The sequence below is a fragment of the Rhineura floridana genome, chromosome 1, assembly GCF_030035675.1.
Source record: "Rhineura floridana isolate rRhiFlo1 chromosome 1, rRhiFlo1.hap2, whole genome shotgun sequence".
NCBI lineage: Eukaryota > Metazoa > Chordata > Lepidosauria > Squamata > Rhineuridae > Rhineura > Rhineura floridana.
This window is the reverse complement of record NC_084480.1, coordinates 236,524,320-236,543,226: the sequence shown is the minus strand read 5'-3', so window position 1 is coordinate 236,543,226 and position 18,907 is coordinate 236,524,320. Positions and strand designations below refer to the sequence as shown.

At 42.5% G+C, this 18,907-nt stretch overlaps 1 protein-coding gene across 6 annotated transcripts in view; it reads right to left on the bottom strand.

Annotated features, from left to right (window-relative positions):
* Positions 1–13,141, bottom strand: part of PTPN2 (protein tyrosine phosphatase non-receptor type 2) — a 35,081-nt gene extending 21,940 nt beyond the window's left edge. For 3 of the 6 annotated variants that reach the window (XR_009758925.1, XR_009758924.1, XM_061594924.1), the window contains exons 1-2: positions 12,858–13,141; positions 3,072–3,162 (exon numbers count right to left, since the gene is read on the bottom strand). Coding sequence is in view for 2 of the 6 variants with exons in the window: in XM_061594924.1 (XP_061450908.1) it covers positions 3,072–3,162; positions 12,858–12,932 (166 nt within the window). In the remaining 4 variants the exon portion in view is untranslated. The remainder of the gene's footprint in view (positions 1–3,071; positions 3,163–12,857) is intronic. The other 3 variants (XR_009758933.1, XM_061594942.1, XR_009758929.1) reach the window with 2 other exon arrangements.
* Between the last annotated feature and the right edge of the window lie 5,766 nt (positions 13,142–18,907).

The following is an 18,907-nucleotide window of genomic DNA, read 5'->3' as shown; positions in this document are numbered from 1 at the left end:
TACTTCACATAGTTTCCTTAACGGGAAACTGTTTACCTTGCTTGGAATTGAAAGTGTTAAGTTTCTTTTTCATTATCAATTTATTGGAACTCAAATGTCTCTGCTGGACAGAAACCAAAACCTTTGTAAATACTACATACCATTTGCCAACAGGAAAAACTTAAGATCTTGTTATAGTAAATCACACATACTGGTGCTAGTGTTCTCGGAAAGATGATGTCAGCAAGTACTGTTTTAACCACTGAATCACCAAGCAGTTGCTGTTGGATTTCATATAGAAGACAATGTCAACCAGCAAGCTTTCAGTCTAATTTTTCAGGCTAGTCCTCTCAAATCACAAGAAAAGAGCAAAATATCTCTATGCAGATAATGAAGGGGGGTTTGACTCTAGGCTTGCTAAACAATTCACACCTCTGCTTTGTTTACCTGTAGAGACCTCAGATTTATTTCATATTTATATACCACCTAATACTAAAAGTCTAAACAGTTTACAAATGTGTGTATGTACATACATACAAATGAAACTGAAAAGTACAGTACAATATAATGCAAAGCTACAGCCATGAAATCCCTAGAAAAAAGGAAATTCATAGCAGCACGGTCTGAAGATACCTTACAACCTGAGCACACAGGCATGTGGGAGGCAAAGGGTCCCTCTATTAACAGATCTGTTATGACAAACCATCCCTTTAACACTATTTACAAAACCCCAAGCACGTAAAAACTTCCCTGTCCCTGACTAACTTTAGGAAACTGATGGGTATCCCAGGCAGAATGGAATGCACCTCATTATTAATTTGGATACTTTTTATACCAAGGTGGAGAATCTCAGGCCCAGGAGCTAAATGTAGCCTAAGACCCATATCTGGCCTGTGAGACTCTCCTAGGCCATGCCCCTCCCCTCAAGCCACACCACTCACTGATCCTAATCTATGTGTTCCTTGAGTGCTTTTGCATGTCCTTGAACTGCAATAATGCTTCTTGTTTGCCTGGATGGAGAGATGTGTGGGATGTTTGTGTGTAGAAATGTGGCTTGCATATGGTTGGAATGTAGTCTACTATGAAAATAAAAGTCACCCCCATTCCTTAAACCACTTTTGCCTCTTGTTCCGCTCAAAACTGGCACAAGGTGGTCCATGAGGGAATGTGGCCCTCAGCTGCAAGAGATCCCCCCTACTCCATTCCCCTCTACTAGGAGTGCAGAATCTTCCCTACCTCCAAAGTGGCATTCCCTCAATGGTACTCTTTTGGGGCCACCTTCTGGCCACCTTCCACAAAATTATTAACCACCCAGATCCTCTACATCAGACATCCCTCCCCCAAATATTCTACCCAGAGATCACTTCAAATCAAATCCCACCCAAAATAATTTCCCTCAAGACTTTCCTTGCCTTCCCAGGGCACCCAAACTAGTATTTCCTGGGGCAAAGGCTGAAAGGGGGGGAGGTGCACTGCTGGATTCTAGGAAAGGCTAGCGGAGAGCTGTGTTGTGTGACACTGATCAGAAGTGTCTTTGATGCTTCTGTCCATTGTCACCCAACTACAGTAGGGAGCAGCTTTTAGGAGATGCCCCAGACCAGATGAAAACAAACCATAGGCTGTATCCAGCTTACTTATGGCTGTCACCCATCCCTAACCTAAGACAAAAGAAGAGGAAGAAAATTAGCCTTTTAAAAAAGTCTGCCTCCTAACAGAAAGAGAAGAGAATAATCCAGTGATTTGGACCACTGAATGGTGACACATAAGGAGGATTAAGGTTTATTATTCAAGAATTAACATGCCCTTCTAAGTGATTAAACTGAAGCGCAGTACTGACTATACTAACTCCTAATCTGGCAGACAAGAGCTCCACTGAATAAGTCATTTGTTTTGGAAGAGTCCCACAGACTAGAATGGAGTTTGCCAGAAATACTTAAAACAGAAATTATTCTACTTCTAGCAAAATAATTCCTGGAGGTCACTGTGACCTGGCATCCTCACTTCTCCACAGCAGTTCAGTAATCCAGGAAAAATTGAGGTTAATATTACCTTTTGCTTCTTATAATCCTCTCATGTAATCTTTTAAATTGTCAATAGGATTGAGATATATTCAAACGAATACAGATTATGCGAGATTTGTACAAACCGCTGCATCCACAAAAAAACAAACATTTACAAAGTATCTACATGAAATGCACTTAATGCCACAGAATTTACTAGCTTATGGGAGTGGAAATGTTGAAACAAACAGTTCCCATTCTGACCATCCTAATATGCTTAACATCTTGATACATTTGCAACTGCTTAACTTGCTCCCTCCAAATATGGCACTGTTTACAGGCTGATGACTAACAGTAAGTGACACAGAAGAGTCCCAGTCTCTGTATGGAACATTTGCCCACAAGCAGTCTTCCCTCTGAAACATACCAGAAGCATCACATCTCTTATTTCAACAGCATGCCAAAGTGGAGTTCAGCAAACTATATTATCTGAAACAGCGTAAAATAAAAAGCAAGCATCTGCTCAGGTATGCCATAAATTGATTTGGGAAAAACCCCAAGTAAACTCCGCAATATCACATTATTGAAAAACATACAGGTACTCTTATACATAGTAAGTGACACAAAATTACTACAGCATCAGCCTTAATACTTTTTTAAAAAATCTGGATAATAATGATTATCCAGGGTTCCTGAAGGCACAGCAAGCTTGCAGATCCTAAATCAGGTCTAGCTCTGATCAACACCTGGATGGAAGACTGCCTAAGATGCCTATTTATGCTACCTTGAGATCCATAACAGGAAAGTCAGTTGTAAAGATGATAAATAATATTGCATGGATAGAGGCCGTGGTTTCCTGTATTAAATTACAAGGCAGTCAACAGGACAGGAAGACTTTCTGTATTAAGTACAATCATTTCTACACTAATGTGTTGATTGTGTGCACTTTTCTCATAGCTACTGGAGTGGGACTTTATATATCAAATTCTGCAAGACTACCTAAATTATTAATAAAAAAATTAAAGTGTCAGCATTGGCAATGTCAAAATTATTCATCATGCACTAGATTACAACATGTAAAAGCTTACTTACATGGACTAACATCTCTATATCTGTTACGATTTCGGTTTTCTGCATACTTTGCAACTTTATGCGGATAATCACTGGACTGGTGCCGAATATCCTTAAAGAACAAAGATTGTTGATTAAGTTATTTTTATAACCAATAAAAATACAAGATTACATTTCAAGTCACACTACAGATTTAACTCTCTCAATTTGCTTTAATCCTTGTTTCTTTGTTATCTGAAAATTCAATGACTAATGTGAACATAGTACAAGACAGATAATATATTATGCAGTGATTAAAAGCTATTACAACCCAAGTTGACAAATCGTTAGATTGCATTTTGGTAGCAATCTTTCATGAAACTGAAGTACTCGAAAATACTGCATAGACCAAGGCTATCTTTGACTTTGAAATTGAAAGGAAGTTCTGAAGATGACCAAATTGGAGCTGCAGTAACAATAGTTTGGGCAGTGATGTTTAGTAAGTTGAGTTATTAGACATTTACAGGATCTCTTATAACAAACTATTAACTAGTTAACAGAATGGCAGATGCACATCATTACAAAATATGAACCATTATAAAGCAGTCAATCTTTATAATCTGCACCTTGAAAACAATGCAGTGATTACTAGAAGCCAACATGGATTTATGAAGAACAAATCCTGCCAAACCAATCTTATCTCATTTTTTGATTGGGTAATCTCCTTTGTAGACTGTGGGAATGCTGTGGACATCATATATCTCGACTTCAGTAAAGCTTTTGACAAAGTGCCCCATGATATTCTGATTAGCAAGCTAGCTAAATGTGGGCTGGATGGAACAACTATCAGATGGATCCACAGTTGGCTCCAGAACGGTACTCAAAGAGTGCTTATGAATGGTTCCTTCTCAAACTGGGCAGAAGTAACGAGAGGGGTACCACAGGGCTCGGTCCTGAGCCCAGTGCTCTTCAACATTTTTATTAACGACTTGGATGAGGAGGTATAGAGCATGCTTATCAAATTTGTAGATGATACAAAATTGGGGGGCACAGCTAATACCGTGGAAGACAGAAACAAAATTCAAAGGGACCTTGATAGGCTGGAGCACTGGGCTGAAAACAACAGAATGAAATTCAACAGGGATAAATGCAAAGTTCTACACTTAGGAAAAAGAAACCAAGTGCACAGTTATAAGATGGGGGATATTTGGCTCAGCAATACGACATGTGAGAAGGATCTTGGGATTGTTGTTGATCACAAGCTGAATATGAGCCAACAGTGCGATGTGGCTGCAAAAAGGCAAATGCTATATTAAGCTGCATTAACAGAAGTATAGTTTCCAAATCACGTGAAGTACTAGTTCCCCTCTATTCAGCACTGGTTAGGCCTCATCTTGAGTACTGCATCCAGTTCTGGTCTCTGCACTTCAAGAAGGATGCAGACAAACTGGAATGGGTTCAGAGGAGGGCAACAAAGATGATCAGGGGACTGGAAACAAAGCCCTATGAGGAGAGACTGAAAGAACTGGGCATGTTTAGCCTAGAGAAGAGAAGACTGAGGGGAGATATGATAGCACTCTTCAAGTACATGAAAGGTTTCCACACAGAGGATGGCTGGGATTTCTTCTTGATTGTCCCAGAGTGCAGGACACGAAATAATGGGCTCAAGTTGCAGGAAGCCAGATTTCGACTGAACATCAGGAAAAACCTCCTAACTGTTAGAGCCATATGACAATGGAACCAATTACCTAGAGAGGTAGTGGGCTCTCTGACACTGGAGGCATTCAAGAAGCAACTGGACAGCCACCGGTTGGGAATGCTTTGATTTGGATTCCTGCATTGAGCAGGGGGTTGGACTCGATGGCCTTATAGGCCCCTTCCAACTCTACTATTCTATGATTCTATGAACTATCATGCACTTATTTACAAAGCTGCATTAATCTTATGAATGTGAGGGTTAAAATCTGAACAGACCCCGTGCTGTCACATAACTGAGGGTTGTAAAGTTATCAACTGCAAGGGGAACAACGAACAGAGAAATTATTTTCACTGGAAACAGTAGACCTCATCTAATGAAATAGTATGATTAACAGTATGTCCAGGAATATAAAGGAAATACTGGACATAGCATATATGTAACATGGTCAGTAATAAATATATTCTCTTTCAAAAAGAGAACTTGACAAGGTTATGTTTCATATCTATCAGTGACTGTTTGTCATGATAGCTAGAAACAGTACTTCTATCTTCAGAGGCAGAATACCCCATGCAATAAACGGCTCTCCCAGTCATCTCTATTTGACTTTCCTAGGAGCATCCTGTAGGTCAGGGGTGGGGAAACTTTTTGGATCCATGGGCCAGATCCTAATCAGGATTGGGCCAAACTTTACATGTGAGCCAATCACATTATGATGCCATGTGACTGACAAGTGGGTGTCCCATCCACCTGTCAAAATCTCTTGCGCGGGGTTGCCGAGCAGCCAACAATTAGCTGGCTGTTGCACATTTGAGAATCTGCAGCACAAGAGGTGCTGCTGTGGACGTTTCCTGCAGCGGTGGCAACAAATGAAGGAGAGAAATAAGCTTTTTTCTCTCCTTTGTCGTACCCATCCCCGCTGCTGCAGTCACTGCAGGAAGCACGAGAAAGAAGCCTACATTTTACAGCTCTTTGACATGCCTGCTCCCCAAGCAGAATTTAACCTACCACTCATCAGCTGATGAGATGGGGTAAAATCCTGCTGGCTGCAGGTGCCTCTTCCTTTCTGCGATATCACAAGTCACATCAGCTAAATTGACAGATGGGTATGGTTTGGGGAAATGGCCACACAGGCCAAAATGGACCACCTAGCAGGCCAAGATTAGCCTGCGAGCTGGAGGTTCCCAACCCCTGTTGTAGGCCATTGATGGAGACAATGCTAACTAGGTAGACTTTTGTTGTGAGGCAATCTTTACCTTAGGAGCAGTCTTGATTATCATGTAGTTATATATATATATTTTACGAGTTACTAGGAAAACAAAATAATAGAACTGAAGTCGGTCCTTCTGGCACCTGATACAGAAATACACTTCTACATATAGAAAGAAGTCTTCCACTTCAAGAATGGTGGTTTTATATTTCACTTTAAAAGCACTGCATGAGCACAATGAAACTCAACTCAAACATATTCCTTTTATTTGCACAACAAGCAGAATATGAACCGCTTTAGTACTGCAACAAGTCTCTGCTAGTGCCTACGTATTTGCAAAACAGCATCAGAAACTGTTTTCATTCTGCTCACAATACTTTGGATCTAATCCTAGATTCTCAAGATAATTTCTTAGAACTTCCATTAGATAACTAAAAGTTACAAACCTCAGTCAGCATGCTTATAGCCATATAAGTGCTCTGTACCATTGATTACACCAGCACAATTATTAAACTAGTGCAAAAGGGTGTTTTTTTCAAACTGTATTAATGGGTTTGTTGTAAACTACTTCAAGACCCCAACTATACCTATATCTATCTTGATATTTGCATAATAACATGTTCAGGGGTGAGGTTTTAGAGTAATAACATCCTTTCAAAATTTTCATTAACATAACTTCTATTGGAAACTATTTATATCCTGAAATGTTAAGAGGTACAACAGCATATAATTCAGTAATTTAGTTGATATCCCCTCAAGTAAAAATTGGAGAAAGTACCTTTAAGGACACTGCAAAACATATGAGCTCACGGTCAAGTGCTCTACTACACCCAGCATGAGAGCAAAATTATTGTGCATACAGAACAAGTGTTCCATATATTGCAAACAATTCTGACAGTAATTTTTGCAACATTTCTCAAGAACTTCATTAGAGTTTTGACTTATGTCTGAAGCAATAAATAAAAATCCATCAAGGTAGTATTAATTACCAGTATTTGAATTTTATCTTTAGAAACTGAGTTTTGATTCAGCTCTATCAGTTAGTGCAGAGAAGTGAAGCCCGTGGCCCTCCAGATGTTGTTGGACTAAAACGCCTATCATCCCAAACCACTGGCCATGCTGGATGCAGCTAGTATGGGTTGGAGTCTTGCAACATTTACAGGACTACAGATTAGCCACCAACATCCTAGTCACAAGCCTGGCACAGATAGAATGTCAAACTACGGTTTAGCATTATGTACACAAGCCTCCTTCTGCAACAGTCTCCAAGAGATTGGAAGGTTTTGCTTCTGTTTTCAATTAACTTCAGTTTGTCATAGGAATGTAGGAAGTTGTCTTATACTGAATCTGACCATTGGTCCATCAAACTCAGTGTTGTCCACAATGACTGGCCGTGACTCTCCAAGATTTCAGACAGGGATCTCCCAGCCCTACCTGGAGATGCCGGAGATCAAACCTGGGACCTTCTGCATGCGAAGCAGATGTTCTTCCACTGAGCTATATCCCTTCTCTCTTATGTCTGAACCTGAACCTGTGGTTAAATCTTGATCATGATTTAGAGTTTGCTTGCTTCCCTAAACCATACTTAAGACTAACAAGTTTGTCTGGATTTGGATGCCACCCTAAACTGATGATAGCTAAAAATGGAAGTGAAAGCTTTTCAACACCTCCTCACAGCCACACTGAAGGGGGGGATGGATAACAAGCCCAAGACTCTTTCACTTAATCTAAAAAATGGAAATGGACTGCCTTCAAGTTGATTCCAACTTATGGCAACCCTATGAATAGGGTTTTCATGGTAAGTTGTATTCAGAGAGGGTTTACCATTGCCTTCCTCTGAGGCTGAGAGGCAGCGACTGGTCCAAAGTCACCCAGTGAGCTTCATTGCTGTGTGGAAATTCGAACCCTTGTCTCCCAGGTCGTAGTCTAACACTCTAACCAAACCAGGCCATTAAGTAACTATTCCAAAATTCTTCATTTAGTCTGAGCCTCATTAATGAGCACAGTACACAGCAGGAAACAAGTGAAGGGCCCGCAGTGAACCTGGACAGATGCGATAACAGTTAGGACAGCAGTTCCCAATCTTTTTTCCCCACGGACCCCTTGAAAATTGCTGATGTTCTTTGTGAACCACTTAATGAGTTTTCTGCCTGTTGTAGCAATTGTAATTTGCTGTGCTAGGTGCTGTACAATTTTTACTTGTATTTTTAGTTGCTTCTGTTATTTCTTATATTGTATTTTATTATATTACAATTTGCATTTCATAGAAATCAAGTTGTCATACAATAAAATATATTGTCTTTTATTGTATCACAACTTGAATTCTATGGAATGCAAATTGTAACACAATAAAATGGAATATAAGAAATAACAGCAGCAATTAAATTACAATTAAAATACAAGCAAAATTAATTTGAATATTCATTGTAGAAATGCCACGAACCACTTGAATGAAGCCTGTGGACCACTAGTGGTCCATGGACCACAGTTTGGGAACTCCTGAGTTCAGACAAATCTCTCATTCTTATAAATAGTGGTCCAACAAAAGTAATTTGAGTACTGTCTACAGCCTTAAGCAGCTCTCCAAGGGGCACAGAAGGACACAGTACAAGAAGAACAAAGAAACTGAAATGTTAGTCACATCCTATCCTGGGACAGAGTTATTTTTATGCAGCAGCTAAGGCTGTCAGTTGTGAGCCACAAGTTCCCGATTCTGAAAACCACTTAAGCCATGGGCTCACTCTAAAGCTTTTGCTCTTGGGCTCAGCTGCCTTCCCCCCTGCTATATAATACTGAGCTACATCACATGGTTATTGTAAGGGTTACCAAAGAAAAGCACTGTGAATATATTAAAAAACTCGTTTCAAACAAGAACACACCAACCAATAACTGGCCCATGTTCCCTCCTTGTGTCAGTGTAACAGTGCACATGCACAAAAGTTAAACTTCACTACTTAATACAAGGCGTACTGATAAATAGTCCAAACTCAAAGAATGTGAAGCAACTAACCATCATTCAACATACTCTACAGAGTTAGGAAAAGGCAACAAAAGACTGTAGCCAACACATCACTATGCAGACATTGCATCAACTAATACTGTATGTCCAATTAGTGCAAGTATTTCTGCTGAAATGTTCTTCCCTCATCCCACACCCCTCCTAAATCTGTTCTAGTAGTTATCCTAACCCTCTGGAGCAGATCTGAAGAGGATATGGGGTGAGGAGAGAAGTCCTGCTGCACAAGTAATGGAACACCCAGAGCCTCTAATACTCATTCTCAGACAATGCTAAGGAACCACAGTGAACAAAGACAAAAGGGACTTCGTAAGCCTATAAAATATCACCAGATCAACCAACACCCTGCAGAGAGGAACCCATGATCCATGAAGTATCCAGCAGCAATACAGTCATATGAGGAGTTACAGACAGAGCCAACCACACCACCAGACTTAAGCACATGGCAACATGTGCTTTATCACTGATTTATGGTGTCTTGTAATCTCTGCAATGTAACCAGAGGTCTAGGGTCTCCAAGGCCAAAAGGAAATGGAAACCACAAAAGCCATATTACGGACTAACACTACTGCAACCTACAAGAAATATTGCCACCAACACATTGGCTACTTGCTACAGGAAAGCTACTCTACTGATGGAGCCCTTTCCCATTTTCATTCTGAATTTTACAGAACTGTGGACAGGAATCGAACTAAGAGGAAAACAGCTTCCCTAGAAACTGCTTTTAAATCCAGCCTGTCAGTTTAGAATACCCAAAACACTGACCTGCCACATCAGGGAAACATGCACCACTTCAACATCCTTCTTATAGCGCCCTCAATAACCACATCTCTTTCTTGTAACACAGAACCTTAGCTCTCAAATAGAACTGACATGGATACAGTTCTCTAAGTGACATTTATGAATGGTTGTTAAATCTCACTGATCTGTCTTGTCCACCAACACAGGAAGAAGATTCAGAGGGAGGCCTGCATTTGCCCAAATATGCAGAACACCACTAAGGCTGCAATCCTAACCCCACTTACCTGGGAGTAAGCCCCACTAAATGCAGTAGGACTTACTCCTAAGGAGACAAGGTTATAACATCCCTTATATTTGTAGCCTGTTCCTAAAGCTCCTAAAGCACATCAGCAGAGTCACAAAGGTTAAAAAATCCCTCCCAATATACAGTTATTTGAAAATAGCTCTGCAAATGCTTAGAGCTATCCATCAATATGGATGAATGGTCAATAGCTAAGACAAGTAGAGGACAGGCCGAGAGGGGGAGGGTCTCAAGTCTCACAACTGGTCAGATAGCCTATTACAAACAGGTTTAACTACCCCTGAAGAAGCTTGTGTGTAGTCTGGAGTCCTCCTTGATCTAGCACTATCACTAAAGGTACAGGTAGCTTCATTGGGCAGAGTGCCTCTGTCCAACTCCAAAGAGGGTAAGGGTATCAACAGCTACCAGCCATGATGGTTATGTTGTACCTCCACTGTTGGAGACAGTATGCGTCGTTGCTGGGAATCACAAGTGAGGAAAGTGCTGTTACACTCAGATCCTGCTTGTGAGCTTCCTATAAGCTTTCAATGAACCTTGCTGGGTGTGCATGGGCCAGTCACAGGCTCTCAGCCTAACCTGTCTAACAAGGTTGTTGTAAGGATACAATGGAGAGGGAGAAGAACCATGTACACTACCTTGAGCTCCTCATAGGAAAGGTGGGATAAAAATGTAGTAAGTAAATATAAGCATCTGTTTGGTCACTGTGAGAACAGGATGCTGAATTAGATGGGCCTTTGGCTTGATGCAGCAGGGAATTTCTTATGTAGCTGGTGCACCACCTACATCTGTTCCTTCACTGGGACACCTTGGCCCAGTTACCCATGCTCTGGTAAATTCTCAGTTGGACTACTGCAATGTACTGTATGTTGAGCTGCTCTTAAAGACAGTCCAGAAGCCACAATTAGTGCAAGATGCAGGTACTAGAATGTTAGATAAGTGCAACTAGCTGGAATCATACAATCACTTACTCTGAAAAGCTAACACTAGCTGTCCACATGATTCTGGGCAGAATTCAAGGTGCTAGTATTGACCTGCAAAGCCTCTAACAACTTTGAACCCTAATACCTGAAGGAACATTTCTCTCTGTATCAGCCTGCCTGTGCTGTTGGATCTGGAGAGACCATTCTTGTGGCAAAGGATAGGGCCTTTTCTGTGGTGATGCCCCACCTACATCCTCCCCCTAAAAGCATTACTGGTATTAACACTTTTATCACTTGGTGCCAGATGTAAATTCATCTATTTTCCCAGGTTTTTTTTATTACCAATTCTATCACTGCTGCAAGAGAGGAGCGCAGGTTGTGCCTCCATGGGTATTTAAGGATATGCTGTATTTTTATAAATTATGCCAAATTAACTTTATGATAACGTTGTTTTATAGCCTGCCTTTGGATCATATGAAGCTACAAGTTATTTATTAATATATTTTTATTATAAGATAAAGTACCAGACTTACAGGAGTAGCAAAACAAAACAATCGATTTTTAGAGTGATTGTACAGTTTGGACTTCTAAAACCACTATCTCTTTAGGTCACGTTGAGTGTGAAGACAGACATTTGTAGGCCAAAGACTAACAAGATCCAGGCTCAATCCTAAAACCTTTTCATGCAAAAATACAATTGGCTCAAATGAGTCGTTTGCACTTACAAAGTTTGGAAAGATAAAAATCATCTCCAGTTCTCAACAACTAAGAACCATTTCACATATTATGTAGCAACAGACCTGGGTTTACCATTGAGTGTACACACATTAGGGAGCTGCAACAAATTTTAGTCCCACAGTGTTGTCCCTGTGCCTGTATCACATACAGATAGAACTATAATGTGTGACATCTTCTTAACCGTTTCATGCAACCTTTCCCAACCTTTGGGTCCCCATATGTTGCTGGACTGCAACTCCCATCAGCCCCAGTCAGCATGGCCAGTGGTCAGGAATTATGGGAACTGTAGTCCAGCAACATCTGGGGACCAAAAGGTTGGGAAAGGATGCTTAATGTATGGGATTTTGTTTCCAGCACTATGACACCAACTGCATTTAATTTGTATTCTGGGAGTATTAAGTCTGCACAGCACCTAATAGCACACAGAGACATGGGCTCTGTAGGCACCTTATGTTTAAAGCATCCCTACACACATGCGCAAAGAAAGAGTCCTAAGAACTGTAGTTTACCACTCACAGGGCTACAATTCCCAGAACCCTTAAACTACAGCTCCCAAGATTGGGTGCGTGTGTGAAGATGCAGTTTAAATATTGTATGTACATAGTCGTCGTCACACATCAAAGCAAAACCGCTTTACACAGTAGGAACACCTATTTTTCCAGTAAGCCAATAGGAAATTTCACTCCGCAGAAATATTCCGTTCAAAACAAAAGGCACGAACCAAACGGTGTCCTAAGATAGCCCATACAGCAAGGGAGCGCGAAAACCACGTGGGAAGAAAATACAGAAGACAGAGAAAAAGGAAGCCAGAGAGACTGAGGCGAGAGCCGCCGACGTAACGCTTCCAAAATTTCACTCGACGAACTTAATCTTTCTTCCCAGCAACTTAAGTCGGACCCCCAACACACACAGAGGCTGATTGAGCATACACATCGGAAACCTGCCCAAATGCCCCCCAACCACTTCCCCGACCTCTGTGGCGCATGCGTTTTCCTTTCAGCCCTCAAAGTATCATCACCGCCCCTTCTTAAAATCAGAACATGCGCATTTCTTCTCCCCAGCCTTAATGCGCGTTACCTGAAAAAGCTGGTCGTGGCCCAAGAACTTCCTCTTCCCTAAACACCAGTGTCAGCTGCCGTGTCCCTAAATTCTTCCTTTCCCTCCAGTTCCCTTCCCCTGCGGGCGCTTCGTCCCACACTCACTCACCAGGTACCGGGGCTGCCAGCCGTTAGCGGCATCGATCTCCTGGAACTCTTGCTCTATAGTGGCGGTGACGGACATGATGGCGGCGACAGCCGGAGAGAAAAAGGCCGCTGGGAGCCAACAAGTTCATTACCTATCTCCCGCTACTGACAGGGCGCGGGCGACAACCCGCCCACTTTACCGATCGCGTTACCTTTGACTACGTACCGCACCACGCACGCAGCCCTAGCGGCTTTCTGGCGTTCTCGCCAGACGCATGCGCAGCAACCTGTCGTTACCGCATACCAAGAATTACGGAAGCCCCGCCCATTGGCCGCGATGGAGGATATAAACTCTATCGGAAGGACAGGGAAGGACGTATTGGTGGCGGAGTCGCTCTATAGGTGAAAGAAGGCATTGAATCCAGCAAGCTCGAAACCCCAAAAGAGGCAGACTCCTCCACAGAATCGTTGTGGGTGGTGATACCGTGCCCCAGGAGGGACTTAATACTGGGAACGATCTATCGTCCCCCTGATCAAAATGCTCAGGGAGACCTTGAGATGAGATATGAAATTGAGGAAGCATCCAAACTAGGAAATGTGGTAGTAATGGGTGACTTCAACTACCCGGACATAGACTGGCTGCATATGTGTTCCAGTCATGACAAAGAAGCAAAGTTTCTAGATATTCTAAATGACTATTCCCTAGATCAGTTGGTCATGGAACCGACCAGAGGGATGGCAACCCTGGACTTAATCCTCAGTGGGGACCGGGACCTGGTGCGAGATGTAAGCGTTGAACCGATTGGGAGCAGTGACCACAGTGCTATTAAATTAAACATACATGTAACTGGCCAATTGCCAAGAAAATCCAACACGGTCACATTTGACTTCAAAAGAGGAAACTTCACAAAAATGAGGGGATTGGTAAAAAGAAAGCTGAAAAACAAAGTCCAGAGGGTCACATCACTCGAAAATGCTTGGAAGTTGTTTAAAAACACTATATTAGAAGCTCAACTGGAGTGCATACCGCAGATCAGAAAAGGTACCGCCAGGGCCAAGAAGATGCCAGCATGGTTAACGAGCAAAGTCAAGGAAGCTCTTAGAGGCAAAAAGTCTTCCTTCAGAAAATGGAAGTCTTGTCCGAATGAAGAAAATAAAAAAGAACATAAACTCTGGCAAAAGAAATGCAAGAAGACAATAAGGGATGCTAAAAAAGATTTTGAGGAGCACATTGCTAAGAACATAAAAACCAACAACAAAAAATTCTATAAATACATTCAAAGCAGGAGACCATCTAGGGAGTCAATTAGACTCTTGGATGATAAGGGAGTCAAAGGTGTACTAAAGAACGATAAGGAGATTGCAGAGAAGCTAAATGAATTCTTTGCATCTGTCTTCACAGTGGAAGATATAGGGCAGATCCCTGAACCTGAACTAACATTTGCAGGAAGGGATTCTGAGGAACTGAGACAAATAGTGGTAACGAGAGAGGAAGTTCTAAGCTTAATGGACAATATAAAAACTGACAAATCACCGGGCCCGGATGGCATCCATCCGAGAGTTCTCAAAGAACTCAAATGTGAAATTGCTGATCTGCTAACTAAAATATGTAACTTGTCCCTTGGGTCCTCCTCCGTGCCTGAGGACTGGAAAGTGGCAAATGTAACGCCAATCTTCAAAAAGGGATCCAGAGGGGATCCCGGAAATTACAGGCCAGTTAGCTTAACTTCTGTCCCTGGAAAACTGGTAGAAAGTATAATTAAAGCTAGATTAACTAAGCACATAGAAGAACAAGCCTTGCTGAAGCGGAGCCAGCATGGCTTCTGCAAGGGAAAGTCCTGTCTCAGTAACCTATTAGAATTCTTTGAGAGTGTCAACAAGCATATAGATAGAGGTGATCCAGTGGACATAGTGTACTTAGACTTTCAAAAAGCGTTTGACAAGGTACCTCACCAAAGGCTTCTGAGGAAGCTTAGCAGTCATGGAATAAGAGGAGAGATCCTCTTGTGGATAAGGAATTTGTTAAGAAGCAGAAAGCAGAGAGTAGGAATAAACGGACAGTTCTCCCAATGGAGGGCTGTAGAAAGTGGAGTCCCTCAAGGATCGGTATTGGGACCTGTACTTTTCAACTTGTTCATTAATGACCTAGAATTAGGAGTGAGCAGTGAAGTGGCCAAGTTTGCTGATGACACTAAATTGTTCAGGGTTGTTAAAACAAAAAGGGATTGCGAAGAGCTCCAAAAAGACCTCTCCAAACTGAGTGAATGGGCGGAAAAATGGCAAATGCAATTCAATATAAACAAGTGTAAAATTATGCATATTGGAGCAAAAAATCTGAATTTCACATATACGCTCATGGGGTCTGAACTGGCGGTGACCGACCAGGAGAGAGACCTCGGAGTTGTAGTGGACAGCATGATGAAAATGTCGACCCAGTGTGCGGCAGCTGTGAAAAAGGCAAATTCCATGCTAGGGATAATTAGGAAAGGTATTGAAAATAAAACAGCCGATATCATAATGCCGTTGTATAAATCTATGGTGCGGCCGCATTTGGGATACTGTGTACAGTTCTGGTCGCCTCATCTCAAAAAGGATATTATAGAATTGGAAAAGGTTCAGAAGAGGGCAACCAGAATGATCAAGGGGATGGAGCGACTCCCTTACGAGGAAAGGTTGCAGCATTTGGGGCTTTTTAGTTTAGAGAAAAGGCGGGTCCGAGGAGACATGATAGAAGTGTATAAAATTATGCATGGCATTGAGAAAGTGGATAGAGAAAAGTTCTTCTCCCTCTCTCATAATACTAGAACTCGTGGACATTCAAAGAAGCTGAATGTTGGAAGATTCAGGACAGACAAAAGGAAGTACTTCTTTACTGAGTGCATAGTTAAACTATGGAACTTGCTCCCACAAGATGCAGTAATGGCCACCAGCTTGGATGGCTTTAAAAGAAGATTAGACAAATTCATGGAGGACAGGGCTATCAATGGCTACTAGCCGTGATGGCTGTGCTCTGCCACCCTAGTCAGAGGCAGCATGCTTCTGAAAACCAGTTGCCGGAAGCCTCAGGAGGGGAGAGTGTTCTTGCACTCGGGTCCTGCTTGCGGGCTTTCCCCAGGCACCTGGTTGGCCACTGTGAGAACAAGATGCTGGACTAGATGAGCCACTGGCCTGATCCAGCAGGCTCTTCTTATGTTCTTATGTTCTTAAGTAGAATACAGGGTATGTCGCCACCGGTCGATTTGGACGGGAACTGAATGGAAGTTTAATGTGGAGGCTCAGCAGGTGGAGGAAGAGGGACTATTTCTTTCCTTCCCTCTTGTGTTCGCGCGCAGAACGATTGACAAAAGCGGACCATTCCCAGGATTGCGAGGGAACTCGCAGGCTCATATCCGTTCTCTGTATATACCAGCATAATACCCTTCATTTTGACGGCTGTGACAGACTCGTAAAGAATTATGCAAAGAAAGTTGGAGTCTGTGGGATTCCTATCAGTGAGAGGCAAGCACTCTGCATCAAGAAAACTAAATTGGCCGTCAGTCCAACCGTGCAGCATTTTTCTTTTGCCTGAGTGATATTCTGTAGTTATTTATATGGGAGAAAATAAAGGGAGAAACTCAGTGTCATCGCTGGAGTTGTGGCTAAGCCTGCTCCCTCCCCTTCTGACTCCAGTAATGGACAATCAAGCTTACTCCTACCTGTACAGGCCCTGTCCTTCATCTGTTTAGCCTCACCTGTGTTCTGTTTCTTTGTCACATGAGGCAAAGTTGGGAGAGGGTCATAGTTCAGTGAACAGAGCACATGTTTTACATGCAGCAGATCCCAACTTCAGTCTCTCACATCCACACATCCACTTAAAGCACATTTAAAGCACATGGCTCCTCCCAGATAATCCTTGGAACTATACCTTACCCCTCACAGATACAATTCTCACCACCCTTAACAAACTACAGTTTCCATGATTCATTGGGGGAAGCCATGTCCTTTAAATGTATAAATGGAAATAGATTGCCTTCAAGTTGATCCTGACTTATGGCGACCCTATGAATAGGGTTTTCATGGTAAGTGGTATTCAGAGGGGGTTTACCATTGCCTTCCTCTGAGAAGGGCTGGTTCCAAAGGGCGGCCAGGTGGGCCCCTGGCTGAGGGCCCCTGGGGCAGGGGCCCCTCTGCTCCCCTTCTGCGATTTGCTGCAGGATCGCTGCTGCAAATCGCAGAGCGGGAGCTTTGGAATTCCCGCCATTCCCTCATTCAACCTTTCTCGGCCATGTTTTGCAGCTGCGCACATAGTGCCTGTAGGGCTGCCCTTAACCAAGATGGCAGCTGAGGTTTCCTTAAGGGACTGAAGTCTCTGCCACCATCTTGGTTGATGGCATGCATGCATGCTATGAAGCTCCTGCCCTGCAGTCCACAGCAGCTATCCTGCTGGGAATCGCAGAAGGGGAGCGCCAGGGCCTGGAGCAGGGTGGTGCCCAAGGGCCCCGGCATGCCTGGGGCCGGCCCTGCCTCTGTCACTGAGAGGCAGTGACTGGCCCAAGGTCACTCAGCCAGCTTCATGGCTATGTGGGGATTCAAACCCTGGTCTCCCAGGTTGTAGTCCACCACCTTAACCACTACACCACACTAGTGCTCTTAAATGTATAGTGTGCATTATTTATTATTTATTTATTCGCAAATATTTCTATACTGCCATTTTAAAAAAATCTAGGTGGTGAACAACATAAAATCCTCAATATAATACATCACTAAAAACAAGATCACATCAACAATCTATCCAGCTTGGACTGGGAAAGGTTCTTTTCTGAAAACCTGGAAAGCTACTACCTGGTGTTCTGTTTTATATTATTTTGAATAGTACTGTTTTAACATTTTTTTGTTTGAACAAAAAAAAATTAGGAAGTTGTCTTATAGAATATTGATCCATCTAGCTCAGCAATGTCTGCACTGGCTGGCAGTAGCTCTCCAGGATTGCAGAGAGAATTCTCTGCCAGCTTACCTGGAGACGCCAGGGATTGCCTTCTGCATGTAAGGCAGATGCTGTATCACTGAGCTCTGGCTCTGTGCCCCTGGGGAAGGGGATACAAATTTTAAAAATAATAATAATAGTTAGCCATCTGGGCTAGATGACCCAATGGTCTGGGTTTGTATGAGACAATTGTATGTTCCTATGAGAGTAACATACTCCATATTCGCACCCTCCTATGTTTGATGCAATGTAGTGAATGGCCTTAGATAGGTGAGAGGGCCTAGAGCAGCCTTTCCCAACCAGTGTGCCTCCAGATGTTGTTGGACCACAATTCCCATCTTTCCTGACCATTGGCAATACTGGCTGAGGCTGATGGGAGTTGTAGTCCAACAACATCTGGAGGTACACGGGTTGGGAAAGGCTGGCCTAGAGGCACAAACATTCTTACCTCAGAATCAGAGTAAGTAGTATTATTTTATTATTGAATAGTATTGTGGAATACTATTTCTTAAAAGTTAGTATGACATAGGATAAGTGATTCGAGGGCGAAACTGATCTATTTATTAATAGTGTAAATGTTTGGCTTTGTGGTAAAAAGCTTGGTGCAAACTTCTTGTCTCAGGTAAATAATGAAAAAATAAAAATACACAGAAACCACACGATTAGATGCTAGGGTTGCCAGGTTCAGGGCCTAAGACTGATCCTGTATCTTTAGAAGAGAAAGTCAGCCAAGTGCAGGTGTTCTTGTAGCACTGTAATGGGAAAAACCACAAAGTGGAATTCTCCATTCCCCCTGCACAACTTTTAAAGATATAGAAGACCTCTTGGAGGCTGGGCCTGGCAACCAAGAGGTCTTCTGTATCTTTAAAAGTTGTGCAGGGGGAAGGGAGAATTCCACCTTGTGGTTTTTCCCATTACAGGGTTGCAAGAACACCTGCACTTGTCTGACTTTCTCTTCTCCTAAAGATACAGGATCAGTCTCAGGCCCTTAGCCTGGCAACCCTATTAGATGCTATCAATGTGAGGGTTGCCAACCTTTTGGGACCAGTGATTACATTTGGAGTTTTGAGAAAGTACTGTGAGTGCCAGTTACAAAATGGATGTGTTGT